General features: G+C 35.7%; 1 protein-coding gene and 1 pseudogene across 2 annotated transcripts; one reads left to right on the top strand and one right to left on the bottom strand.

Annotated features, from left to right (window-relative positions):
* The first annotated feature begins 1,442 nt into the window (after window positions 1–1,442).
* LOC125810987 (uncharacterized) lies at window positions 1,443–12,100 on the top strand (annotated as a pseudogene). The gene is made up of 12 exons (XR_007441897.1): window positions 1,443–1,585; window positions 1,717–1,820; window positions 2,620–2,715; window positions 4,004–4,108; window positions 5,075–5,388; window positions 8,616–8,738; window positions 8,819–8,907; window positions 9,475–9,580; window positions 10,441–10,538; window positions 11,051–11,311; window positions 11,388–11,471; window positions 11,711–12,100. The product of XR_007441897.1 is annotated as an uncharacterized LOC125810987 (transcript).
* Window positions 12,101–12,440: 340 nt separating this feature from the next.
* On the bottom strand, window positions 12,441–14,042 carry LOC125810946 (low affinity inorganic phosphate transporter 1-like). Its single transcript, XM_049490453.1, has one exon. The coding sequence runs from the start codon at window positions 14,040–14,042 to the stop codon at window positions 12,441–12,443; it is 1,602 nt and encodes a 533-aa protein (XP_049346410.1).
* Between the last annotated feature and the right edge of the window lie 638 nt (window positions 14,043–14,680).

Consider the following 14,680-nt stretch of genomic DNA (forward strand, 5'->3'; position numbering starts at 1 on the left):
TTAAATTGTCGCGTCTTATAATGTATAGTAAAATAAAATAAGTTGAATACTAGAGCTTGGAGATAAATTATGTATTATAACTAATAAGTTGTCATTCTATTATCATAATTGATTGCTCATTTTATTTGTTAGGTATTTTATAAGGTCATACTGAAAGCTAGTTTCTCCAATTGATTAAATTTTATTCCTTTTTCTCTTTGGCAGAGCAACTTGATTAACTACTCCAACTTCTAATGACATGTTACCTTCTTCTGTTTTTTTTAAAAGTACAAACTAATGATATGTTTGCCAAAAATGCTTACTCTGCATCCTATTATATGTTAGATAAACTTAAGTAATCATTTAATTACAAATTAAATTGAGAACACATTATTTGATCAATATTAAGCAACACAAGTTCATATACCCACAAATATATATATCTTGCATTTATTAATTTAGTATAAATACTATATACTTTTAAGTTATTTTAAGTTGATTATTAATAATATAATATGGAGTAATATAAGTTTCTTTTAGCATGACGTAAGGGAATTTTTTGGGTATTTTCTCATAACTTTTAAAGCAAAAAAGAACATCAAACTATAAGTAGAAGAAAACGAAAACATTCTCAAAGGGTGTATCCGGTAGCTAATGTTTTTCAATTATTTCACGTTCGCTTGATCAAATCTTGTGAATTTTTTTTTTAAAGAAAAGTATGTTCCTTAAAAACTATAGTAAAAGTAGGAATAAACAAGTTTCATAGTGAAATTTCATATTGATTCTGTCATTCCACCCTCCAACATATCTCATCTTTATCGCAAATTCTGTAGCCCCCATTCCATCTAGTTGGGGAGTCAAAATTTCAATGAGAGGGTTCAAAATACAAGAAGAATTCAGAGGGATCAACATTTACTACTATAAATACATAAACAATAATTTTAATTATATATAAATAATATAACTTTTACCAAATAAAATTTGGATAAACCCCTTCAACCTTACTTGACTTCACCCTCGTCCCTATTCCTGCCACCCCACACCCCTATCCCCTACAAATACTTTTAAGATATCATTATTTACTTATATACCAAAAAAAAAAAAAAAAACATGTATCTTACAAAAAAATATTTTTCTCCATACCCAAAACACACCAATAGTAAGTACAACATATTTTTTCACCAAAAAATGAGAGTAATCATTTTAAATATTTTCATTTTTCCTGTCCATTGTTCATTCATATATTTTCTAACAACCTTAAAATCTGATTGTTATTTCAACCATAAAATATTTTGAATAAAAAGTGGATATTTGAGAATAACGTTAATTTCTCATCTTCCCTGTTTCATTGTACAAATCGAATCAAGACAATAAATTAAAGATTAAAAAAAAGAAAAAAGAGCCAGCAAGTCAAACTATTCAAGTTTGTCTTCATCATATTCAATACAGGTACTTGAAACTTTCAAATATCATTTGCGTTTCAAATTCAATCTCTATATTTATCTTTCTATGTAGAAATCTTGGCGATCTTTAGTTTTGTAATTTCTTATTTTGTTGAACGAAGACATGGGTAATTCTAAGTCATCCCTTGATTTCAAGAATGATGGTAGGTTATATGTTTGATGGAATGTCTGAATGAGTCTGTTGTATGTGTTTTTTCTTCTTAAAGTGGATGAATTGTTCAATTTTCTTCCCCTGTTTTGGATTGATTGTGGGGTTTGTGTTTTGAATTAACAGGGGTTCGTGCTATGAAGAATTCTTCTTCAGAGGAGCTAGACAGTTACTATCCTGTTAGACCTGAATGCCTAGCTGATGTTCCCAAGACCCGATTCAAAGCAAGGGTGTGTTGAAAAAATATCACCTTTTTTCCCTTTTCTATGCTACTTTACTGTATCTGATTCTGTTCTTTGTTGTTCTTGTTCATTTGGTGTGTTATCTTCATATTGACAGCGTTAAATGTGTCTTTTTTCCTTTTCTTTGATTCTCTGACATTAATTTCTCTCATCTGGTTTAGAAACCTATGCCATTTTTGTCTTTTCTAGAAAATCATTGTCCATCCTTTGATGGTGTCTTTTTTCCTTGATTCTTTGACATTAATTACTCTCATGTGGTTCAGAAACTTATGTCATTTTTGTCTTTTCTAGAAAATCATTGTCCATCCTTTGATGGTGTAGTTGTTGGGGAGATTTGCACAAATAGAATCGTCTAAGACAGTTATTTAACTTTTGCCCTCTATTAAGTTTTGCAAGATTATTTGACGGGGCATAACGTTGAACACGCACCGGACAAAACAAGTTATGCCCTGCCCAAAGTTATGCCACGTGGTGTTATATCTGCAGAAATTTTTATAATGGGGACAAAAGGTAAATACCAGGCTTCAAAAGAAACACTGGGTGGAAATTCTTGTAGTTGTTTTATTTGGTCCATTGGGGGTTGCTAAATGCAAATATGTTTAATCAATCAATTAGGTAAATACTTGAATGATGGCAAAAGCCAGAGTTTTTTGGTTGACATTTGTCTTATTCCTTTTGAAGAAATAAGTGTTATTATTAGGTAGCTGTTTGTGATATCTTCAAGGATTATAGATGCTTATGACACAACTAAGATCCTTACTGTGCTTTTTTTACACTGTTTGGACAGGTAGGAAAAACTCTTAGTGAAAGAAGATGGAAAGCTGCATTCTCTAAAGATGGTTATTTGGATATAGCTGGTGTTCTTCGACGAATACAACGAGGGGTATACCTTTTTCGCCATTATTCCTGTATTGTATACCACATTCTCAATTTCCTTTGGATGCGTGTAATTTTGAGTCAAATGTATTGCTTTACTGGTTCCTGTATTTAAACAATTAAGAGCAGGTATGGAAGATGAGAATTAGATCTTTCAAATAAGCAATTTTTGTATAACAACTTAATTTTAAATTGCGAATGCTCTGCAACAGAGACAAGCAAGTGACTGAAAGCTGACTTCAACTTGCAATTAATATCTTACTCCTATAAAACAGTTCGGTTTCATATTCGGAGACAGCTTGTAGTTTCCTCGTAAAGTACTGCAGTTTTTATGTATTGTGACTGTGTTTAATGTTTGATTTCTTTGGAAGATTCTACTTGAGGTAGATTGATGTTTTGGAAATTCTGAATAGTCATACTGAAAGTTTTAGCTGTTGTGGAAGCTGAAAAGGTTGAAGATGTTACTATTTTGGTTGGTAAAGTAATACCTTTACTTTACTCTCAGACAAGGAAAATGATGGAGCCGCAACAACACTCGATCCTTGTCTTGTTTTGCATTGTCTCATTGTCTTGCCACTCTCAGTGTTTTTTTCTCTCCTTGCTACTACTCTTCACGATCCAGTTAATGTGACACAGAGAGTGCGTTATTCCAGCCTGTTGTTTACTTGCTTGAGGTCAGGTGTTTGGATGGTGAATACAAGTTATAGTTAGTCCGTTAAACAGGAGTTATCGGCGCAATGATGAAATGAAATTGAGTACCTTTGTGACTAAATATTAATCTTATGTGGGACTTGTGAGTGGTGTTGCACCCCAAAACCTATTGACCTTGGGTAAACTAGATCGTTTGTATTACATTGTTTTATTTTCTTATCTATTTGTGAGTTAACTTAAAATCGTTGCTTCACTCTATAGGGGTCTATATTCTCCCTTATTTCAAGCTCTTTGAGCACTATAGGAAGTTATTAGCCAATGGAAGTAGGACCCTCTTTCATCTCTTGGAAAACTAGCATGGTCTTACCTCATAAAAGTGATTAGTTTTTGTTGTTCTGCTGTGTGCAATAGGTTTGACACTCTCTGTCAGCTGTGTATAAATTTAGGCTGTTGAACTATACATAAAAGTTGGATAACTTGGTCTACTAGTGGCACGTCTGTTGAGTTCATCATGAAGAGTTGGGTTAATTACATTTAATATGCCTCTTGCTGTTACTTATCAACAATAATTTTTTGTATTGCTGTTTATCTGGATATTGAGTTTTAAGAATTATGAAGCTCATTAATTGTTCTGTGAACGCTAGGGTATTCATCCATCAATTAAAGGGGCGGCCTGGGAGTTCCTGTTGGGTTGTTTTTGATCCTGAAAGCACATTTGTGGAAAGAAATCAGCTTAGACAACAGCGAAGGTAATGTGAGTCGTTTCAGCAATTAGTATCAGTGATAACCAAATAGTCAAAACTGGGTGTTTTTAGAATGTAAAGTAAAAAATTAAGATATGAAGTAATTATGTTCTAATTTTGTACATTTATATGCTTATAGAAAGTCAAAGCACCAGTTACAATTGATTTACTTTTATGCGATGACTTTCTTATGTTTAATAGAGTTTTTATCTCGAAGGTTAACTTTATTTAGTGGTCCCTGCTGTATATTAGAATGACTCAGTATTGAGCATAGAGATGATAATATGGTGTCTGTAATGCTGTTTTCTACCCTTTCTTATAGCGGACCTTCTGTCTCCTGGTGTCAAGATCTGACCCTTTTTATTTCATGAAGTTCCTCATTTTTTTTTTTGTATAAAATTTGAATTCTCTTGACTCAATATGTAATTATTCAACTGCAAAAAAGCTCAACCCTCTTGTGACTTGCTAGAACTTGCTGTGAGGTTTGTCAAGTTTGAGAACTCAAATACAGTTTTATTATATCTTTGGAGGTGGTCACAGATAGTTTTCATCAACATGCCTGTAGAATTTTATCATGTGAGGTCAATTTGGATGAACCAGTCTTTGGATAAGTTATAGTATAGCTATGTCAATGCCTATGTCTTCAGTCAAAATGTACCATATTCCTTGAATGCCCTGATTCAGTTTGAGTCCGTTTCTGAAATCATTGGTGAAAAAAAAGTATGCCTGCTAAAGGCTGAGTTCATTTAGTTCTGGACTTTGATCCCCGTTCTGTGGTATATAACTTGGAACCAAGAAGAAAAATGGTCAGTCCAATTTTGAGATTTATTGCCTTTAAAATATAATAGCATAAATGTACAAAAGACTTAGTGAAGACAAAAGCTTAGGGCCAATATTAGTATGCTGAAATTGAAATTAATTTATTATTTTTATTAGTGGCCTAAATTAATGATTTGAAATTTGTATCCTCAGGGAGCAGTATGCTGCATGGAAATCTGAATGTCAAAAGATAGTGCCTGTCATCGGCAGTGGAAAATTCATCACTAGTGCTATAGTCTCTGATGATGGGCAACCTATAACATCTGATGATGGGCAACCTATAGCATCTGATGATGGGCAACCCATAGCATCTGATGATGGGCAACCCATAGCATCTGATGATGGGCAACCTATAGAGTGTGCAACTAGTACCAGTAATTCACATGATAATAGTGATGCCATGCCAGCTGATAATGGTGATTTTGAAAAGAAAGTGCTTCAGTGGAAGCTTAGCTTGCATCAAATTGGTTCGTACTTCTGCTACTTCTTATTCTCTATTTATATACAGTTTATGCTGACTTTTAGAATCTACCAGCATCTCTTCCTCTCTTTCCTTCATCTCTTTGACCAGTACTGCAAAAACTTTCTTTGCCAATAACTCTCTTAAACTTTCTTAGGATTTTCTCGTGCACAACTATTGGTGTTTGAGTTATGTAGTTGTCTTAATAAGTTACCAACAAATGACAAAAATAAATAACCAATTAAAAAGAGAAGCTCCAATGGAGTAGCCTAGTACTGGAACTGTTGGAGTAACAATCTTGAGAACCAAGGTTCTAATACCAGCAGAGGCGACAATAGGTGAATTGGTCGCATCTGCTAATTTGATTGGTGGAGTTACCTGGGATATCCAGTGGATCAGTTGATGTGCTTCAATCTGGTCGAAATACCACCATAATCAACAAAAAAAGGAGAACCAAAGAAATTTTGCATTTATTTACATGGTCAACATAAATATAGTTCTGGGATTTGCAGTTCTTAGTTGTTAGACAATGCAATAGATCAGCTCATTTCAAAGGTTAGATCTACCCACATAAGATAATTCAGATGCACTTATCAAAATAGATAAAGGGAGTGATACATCTAAAGTTACTTCTTTTTCTCAATTTTGTCGGTACATATTTGTATAGTAGTCAGTGTAATTCTATGAAGTTGAGATATAGCTGTAATGGACTTTGGGAAGTGGAATTAGGCCATGTCGGGGGTACTTAGTTTGCAGATGTAGGAAGGGTTTTTGGATTTAGAGACTTTGTGTTTATCTTGACTGTAATTCCATAAAGATGATGCTTAGGCACTGGCAAATTGTTACAAGTACAAATAAAGGGGACCAACAGGTCTGCCTATTAATTTCTCTGATAAGCTCAAAATTCATTGAGATAAGTGGGTCCTTTTTTTTTGTTACTGGATGGTGATTCTTGATGCTGAGTTGAAGAGAATTACACTGACTACTATACAAGTCTTTCGTATGAAACTTAGTATGTAAGAAAGACTTGAGAGGAGAGATACCTGCAAATCACTTCCTATAATGACAATGTCATCGCATATACAACAAGGAGATAGTTCCAACAACAGATTGCCTGTAAAAGACTGAATAGGGTAATAAATAAGGTTGGTTTAACAGTTCCAGATCCAAAACTGGTACAAGTTGATCCATCAGCTACAGTAACGGGAAATGGTGCTTTGTGTGGCTGGAAGTTAGAAAAAATATTAGTGTTACACATGTCATGTGATTTGTGGCGCTTGGATCAATCACTCATTTATTTGAAAAGGTAATCAGTCATGATTTCCCTGACTCGACAAAGGTAGTAACTGAAGTAGATTCCTTAAGTGATTTCTGATACTGAATGAATCTAGCATAATCCTCTGCCGAAACCAAAACTATTTTGTCCAATGATGGCCTATGAGCAACATCAACCTTACTAAACTCTTCCATTCTTCTCCCTTATTATCATTCATTCTCACAATATCAAAGCAAAATAACAGAGAAATCACCAAAACTCTCAATATAAAGGTCTTACCAAGAGAATAGTCAACTCCACAAAAAGGCTCAACTCAAATAGAGAAAACTAAATAACCCAAAACAGAGTTAAGAGGGTTGGAATACCCAGCAGTTCACAGAGTAACAAGAAACTAAAATATGAATAGCCAAGGGCTCCAGGCAGAAAACTAATCAAAGCAACAAAGAGGAAGCAGTAGAGATCAGACAGTATTCTGGCTCCAAACAGATCAAACGACAGCAGAGAAAGGAATTCAAACTAAAGTATCACCAAAAGAAAAATCGCAGAACCTTGATCTTGATGTTAAATCATCAAAACGTGGTCCAGTGATAAGAAAACCACCGTAAATCAACTGTGTACTCTCAAGGCAATGTCAAATCAGTAAGACAGACCATCAGTGGTGAAGTCACATGAACCAAAAATATGGTGGCGGCTAATTCCAGCAACCACCACTTCAAGTCTCACAACTCTGGTTATTCTTTGATACCGTGTGCAAGGAATTAGAGAAAATAACTTGTATTTTATTCAATAGGTAAGCACTAAGTTGCTCAGACTCTTCACTTTTGGTGCCGCACCCGTGTTGACACGACATGGGTGTGGGTGTGGGATACATGTCCGGTTTGGTCAGCTGATTTTGGGTACTTTGACCAAAATCGATGGGGAAAGTCTGGACAGTTTTAATGATTTCTGTAATCAATACAAAAGCTAAGGTGAAATTAAAGAAAATGGAATACCTTTTATATATAAATTTCTATGTCACTCCTTTTCCTTTAATCTTCTTCCAAGATTCTCCTCAAGTTCTCCACATAATATCTCATAATTTAGGTTTTATAACTCTATTTTTAGATATTTTAATTATTTTTAGGCGAATCCCCACACCCGTATCCATATCCCCGAATCTTAAAATTTTGATCATGAAGTATCCGACCTCTAGGACCTGTATCAGACACCTGCACCCGAGTTCGAGCAACTTAGGGTAAACATGTATAAATACATTAACAAGAAGCTAACTAAGGAAAGAAATAAAGAGGAAATCTAAAAATATGCTATCTATCAACATCTTTGTACAATATCAAGAAATAAATCTATAGACACTCTGTAACAAACAACATCCATTTACTGACTAGTCAAAAGTGAGAAGAATTTTGTACATCACTTTGAGAAAGCTTCCTAGGTAATTGAGTTATCTGCTTTCCTTCCACAGGTTTTGTGGACATGAAATAAGAATGCTGCAGTATAATAGGAAAGCATATGCTGGTTTTCACTTTACATACATAATATAAAATAAGTACCTAGAGTCTATGGTAATTCTCTCTGCTTTTCTCCTTACTCTTGCCAATTTACAAGACTTTTAATAAGCATGTTGACATTGCTTAGTTCCACTTCGTAGTTGTTCACTTGAAAGATAGAGTCACTCAATCTTTGCTCTCTCTTAACTCCAACGTGGTATATTTTTGGAGCGAGTTTGAACTTTGTGACAGGAAAATATTTTTGAACAACTGCTAGCAATTTTTAATGAAAAAGTGATAGTAATCAACTTGATCCTAGTACAGCTGTCCAACTTCTGCTATGCATAGATTGCTTGAATATGAAATATCTAGAAACCACTCTTTTGACCTGGCTAAAGAAGCTGGTGTTTCAAGATAGACTGATTTTCTTAATGATATCTGAAACTATCTTGACTTACAATGTTTATTTAGGTTTGGATGTTGTTCGAACGGATCGTACTCTTGTATTTTACGAGAATGAAGCTAATCAGGCAAAACTTTGGGATGTACTGTCTGTCTATGCCTGGATGGATAAAGATATTGGTTATGTTCAAGGTATTATAGGAGTATAAGACATTGTCTTTCAACATAATCAAGGCCGTTCATTAACATCCCCTCTCATTTTATGTGAACAGGAATGAGTGATATTTGCTCTCCAATGATAATTCTACTTGAGAATGAAGCAGATGCATACTGGTGCTTCGAACGTGCAATGCGTCGATTGGTATGTCTCTATTGTTGCTAATGCTCTATTAGTGGTTATTTTTTAAGGTGCTATTATTAGAGACCTTAGACGAGTTGCAATAGCACAAGGTAAAGGACAAAAAGTAAAAACACCATAATGGCCATAACATTGTTTGAGCTTCTAGTTATAAAAGTTATCACTGGAGTTTCTCTTCTTTAGTGATCTACCTTGAATTTAACTATAAACATATTTCAAGTTTAATATATCTATGCACCTTCACGGAATGTTAATGAAAGAAAGCCCTTTCATCCTAATCTCATTTACTGAAAAGGGGGCCGGGCGTAGCACGTTCTTTTTTGGGACACATAGGCTATTACAGACGCGTCAAAAAAGACTTTTCGAAGTTTCTTTTTTTTCATATGATTCCCTTGCAAGGTAAAGTTGGTCAGGTAAACCTTGCATACCCCCGGAAGAGGGATGTAACTTGCACATATATTTGTATTCTCCTTATTGACATTTTTCTTTCATCTGGTGCATTCCTTTTGTGCTCATTCCTCTGCTTATACCTCCCTTCTGTTTATAATCACTCAACTTTCATTTCAACAGCGAGAGAACTTTAAGTGCAGCACAGATTCTATTGGAGTGCAGTCTCAGCTAAGTACTCTAGCTCAAATTGTTAAAACCGTCGATCCCAAGCTTCATCAACACCTGGGTAAGAGAAACTCCTAGTCTTTGTAAATCGTCTCAGTCACTATTGCCATGAGTATAGTAAAGAAATCAAGATCTTCGTGACATTGTTGCTTTTCCTTTCCTAATCTCTGTTGTAGCGTCTTGAATGATTTACTGGGTTTTTACTGGTGTCTTGTGATGAAATATGATTTTGGAATATCGTGAATGATAAATTCAAGTGTTCTCATGATATTATCTGTAGGAGCCCATGTATCTTTTTCTGATTATCAACTTTCATCATTCGAAAAGGAATGTGCCTAAAGGATTGAGAGAGAGATACCATGGATAATAGTTTTTTCCATCTAAAAACTGAGTCAAACTTCTTAAGAGTTATAGTTGGACAGAAAGGTACAAAGGGAAGTAGTTTCAGCCTTTAACAATTGTGGTTGGAGTTTCAGACAGGAAATAGTTGTCTTTTTACATATTTTGGCCACAGTGCAGGGTAAATCTTTATTAGACTCTTGTGATTGGAAATTAACTTACCTTAAGGATTACATTAAGCTAGAAGAAATGGAACAGCAAAATTACATTCTCTAATGGTTAGATATCTCTGATGCCTGACGCAAATTACTATACCATTTTGTCATTTTGGGGCCCCAGTAACAAATCATAAGTTAATCATAGTAATGGGAATCCCGTGGTCTGAAAGTCTTCATATGTCATTTCTACTTTTTTGCAAGTGTTGGTTCATGTAAACTACTTGTCAAATCTTTGCAATTACATATTGATAATGCCACAGATTACTTATTTTACTATCAAAACACGAAGGAGAGGGTAGGACTAGATTTTACTCCTTCTATCTATCTTCCATCTCTCTCACAACAGCTATAATTATATCGGCAGAGGAGCTAGATGGTGGAGAATATCTGTTTGCATTTCGCATGCTGATGGTACTTTTCCGCAGGGAGTTCTCGTTCGTTGACTCACTCTATCTTTGGGAGGTGAGAAGCTACTTCTTTTCCATTTGTAATTGTTAGATATATATAGCAGTGGCCTAGTGGGCAATGAGTTGGGTTAAGAATCATGAGGTAGGTTCAGATCCCATTAGAGACAAAAACACTAGTTGATTACTTTCCATCTATTCTCTAGCTTTGGTGGACAGAGTTACCTGGTACATGTTGCTGGTGGGAGGGGGCAGGTATCCCGTAGAATTAGTGGTGCACGCATGCTTGTCCGGATACCACGGTTATCAAAAAAGAAGAAGATATATATTGCAAAATAGCTTGCACCAGGATTTATTGCTTTAATTACGTTTCTCGTTCTGAGGATTGTTTAATAGAGAATGTAGGCCAACCTTTTGTGTTCTAGAAGAGCATAAGTTTTGACATAAAGGTCAATGGGAAAGAACTAGTTCTTCATAACATCTGAACCATGAGAGGTCCAGGAGCCATGAGAAATTGTAGGTAGGAGTTATTTCTATCTTCTGATAGATACTTTTTTTTCTATTATCCAGGTGATGTGGGCCATGGAGTACAATCCAAACATATATTCATCATATGATGACAAAAGACAACCCCTTCTTTCTGAATTATTGTATGATGACAAACCGAATGATAAGCATAAACTAAAGGAATATGGGAAGTTTGAAAGGAACAATTTGAAAACTGGTGCGGAACCGAATAGTGCTCTTTCTGTTTTTCTGGTTGCAAGTGTTCTAGAGACCAAGCATAGGCGACTTATGAAAGAGGCGAAAGGCCTTGATGATGTTGTAGAGGTCATCATTCTGTCTTTTTATATCTGTGTATTCCATGACATTATGTCCATTGATGCTGACAATAAAAAGTTTCCAGATCTTGGGCGAAATATCTGGGAATTTAGATGCAAGAAAAGCATTAGATGAGGCATTGAAGGTTCATAAGAAGTACTTGAAACAGGTAAGTTTCTTTGAAGTAGTCTTCAACCTTTCCCCAGTCCCCTACCAATCCACATTAATTTTTCATATATCAACTAACCATGGTTAGTTATAGAAGTGCATATGAAAGACAAATGCCATTGTTCATCGGTTTGGTATAAACAACGGGTGTGGATAAATTTCTCCCCACATAAAAATCCACGACCCTTAAGTTCTCGGCACATGAAAATGACTTTGTTTCTCTCAACACACTTAATGCAGGCTAAAAAATCATAGTTGGAGTTGCTAGTGGTGGTCCTGCAGCAAGCATCTCCTGTGGTTAAAGTCTTGTTTTCATTTTTGTTTTTTCATTATTAATTTCAATTTTTAAACTCCTTTTTTTGGGATTTTATCCTCTTGTTTTTTTAATCCTTTTCCCTTTTTCTTAAAGGTGTAATTCCTCTTATAGATTCATGAGTCATGTCTGTCTTCTTTCTTTTGGTAGTTGGTCTACAGCTCTATAAGAAAGAGGTGTATATAAGTTTAGGTATGAAATGTACATGACATGTTTTTTTTTAATTCAAGTATTTTAACAACTCCAGAATGTAAGCAATATTGCAATTAGTTTCAATTGCTTTATGGATGAGAATAGTTTCAGTTTGAGATACTAAAGATGTGACAAGATCTTTAGTGGCATCCGTACATCGAGTGCCACTAAAGTTATTATTCCATGAAAGTTCAGTCATTTTTGTCTGAAGTGCATTAAAATGATTGAACTTCAACTATATAAACCTTCAAAGATTTTGTCTGGTAGACACAAAAAAGGTTCACTGCAAAATGCTCCCAAAAGTAGTTCAATGTGAAACTAAAATCTCAGTGATATATATTATAGAGTAGCGAGCAATCAAGAAAAGCTAAAAAGGGATGAAACTTAGTATCTCTACACTAATAGTTTGAGCTAAAGAAACTATAGTACTACATATAAACAAATGAAACTAGCTAGTAACTATTTTTAAACAGGAACTGTCCTGTTATGATTCTCCACTTCTGCTCCTTCCTCTGCTGAGTCTTCGTTTTCCCTTGACATCTCTTCTAGTGACTTCCCCTTTGATTCTGGAACCAAGAAAGTGAAAAATAATCCGAGAAGGTTGACTACGCCAAGGACAATGAGTGAATTCCTAACCCCAATTCCAGCAGGGTACCCTGCATCAGCCTTGGTCTTGTCTTGTGGTTGAGCCAAATACAGGAATCCAAATGCACCTACCATTGCTCCTAACTTTCCCCATGCAGCTGATATCCCATGGCAAGTTGACCGCAATCTAGCAGGGAAAATCTCAGCAGGCACGACAAATGTAGTGGCGTTGGGTCCAAAGTTGGCAAAGAAGAAGGTTAGTGAATAGAGGACCACAAACCCGATATGGTGGCCAGGGAGAGTCCAGTGATGGTAAGGAATGGCCAGAGCAAACATGAACACTGTCATCATTGTGAAACCAATAACTTGAATGGTAAACCTGCCAATCCTGTCAATGAGGAACACTGTGAACCAGTAGCCAGGCACGGTACTGCAGAGAGCGATAAGAGTTTGTGCCCGTGCAATTTTGTAAACCTCTTCAATTGCATTCATAGTCTTGGCAGCAGGAATCCATCCAATGGCACTGAATATATCCTTTTGGAACAAGTTTTGGCTGTAGTATGCAATATCAAGAAGAAACCATGTGCTAGCTGTGCCAAGCAAGTGAAGTCCATGTCGCCTAAGAAATTTTTTCGTGAACAAACCAAATTCATTGCCGGACTTTACAACAGGCTCTTTTTGCTCTGTCCCAATGTCAACCTGCATAACCTTTTCCATATCTGCAGTGGCCTGTTTCACATTCTTGGCTACAAGAACAGTGTAACGAGCCGTTTCAGGCATCTTCATCCTCCAGTAGTAAGTGACAAGAGCAGGAAGTGACCCAGCCATCAATATGATCCTCCACACGTAATCTGCTTGAGGAACGGTTGAACCAAGGGGATCCACTTGATAGGCTGGCGCCTTGAAACAAGCCTGGAATACAGCAGAGATAATGATGGCAAAGATACCACCTCCGAGGATACCAAATCCTTGCATAGCGAAAACAGCAGCAATGAAGGCACCCCTAGTCTTTTTGTTGGCATATTCAGACATAATAGTAGCAGAAAGAGGGTAATCGCCACCAATTCCAAAACCAAGCCAGAAGCGAAAGAAGCAGAGGGTGGCCATGACGGTCTTAGGATCCCTACCAAAAGAAAGGCCAGAAGCAATGGAACAAATACACATGATCATAAGGGTTACGCCATAGACTTTCTTCCTTCCTATTTTGTCACCAATCCATCCAAAGAAGAGTTGTCCCGCAATGGTACCACAGAAGGCGACACCATTGATAGCAGCGGAAACATTAGGAGGTAGTGAACCAGGCTTTGAAGAGCCATCGACATGGTAGTAAATACGTCCAAGCAACTTAGTGACTAGAGATATGCAGAAGAGATCATAGGCATCAGTAAAAAATCCCATACCAGCTATTATGATTGCTGTGAAGTGATACCATTGTGTTTTTGCTGAATCAAGTGCGTTCAAAACCTTCATATCCGCAGCCATTTTCTTCTTTCTGCAAATCAAAACAATATTCAACATGTAAGCTAATCCAATTTTCAATCACCATTACCAATTCAAAACAGCAAACACTAATTGTAACATACAAAAAATATTAGTTTACGACAGTCCACAAAACAAAAAGATAAAACGCAAGATCGTGCATATATCAACCCAAGAAAGAAAAAAAACACACCTGGCTGCAAATAGAAGAGAAAAAGGGTTTCAGATATGAGAGAGTAGAATATACGTTGAAAAGAGGTGTAGGAGTAGAATATTTATAATCTATAATATGGACTTAATCTATTCCTACACTATTTTGGTTAAAAATCCTATTTAGACCTGAATTATATAAATATCTAATCCTAAATACATTTGGTTTTGGTTAAAAATCCTATTTGGACCTGAATTATATAAATATCTAATCCTAAATACATTTGGTTTTCTATTCCAACTTTCGATTATTATTCCAACAGAAATTCCAATTCTGACAACAGAGCCCAAATATATTCCTATATTAACAAGGATTTGGATGCCAATTGGCTCTATTTTTCTTCTTTCAAAGCTATGCCAGATTTGCCCATCGATCTCCTAATACTCTATTCTTTGTGAATATATAGCATTCGTTGGATACTATACTGTGT

The sequence above is a fragment of the Solanum verrucosum genome, unplaced genomic scaffold, assembly GCF_900185275.1.
Source record: "Solanum verrucosum unplaced genomic scaffold, falcon-dt-bn FXZP01000235.1, whole genome shotgun sequence".
Taxonomy (NCBI): Eukaryota; Viridiplantae; Streptophyta; class Magnoliopsida; order Solanales; family Solanaceae; genus Solanum; species Solanum verrucosum.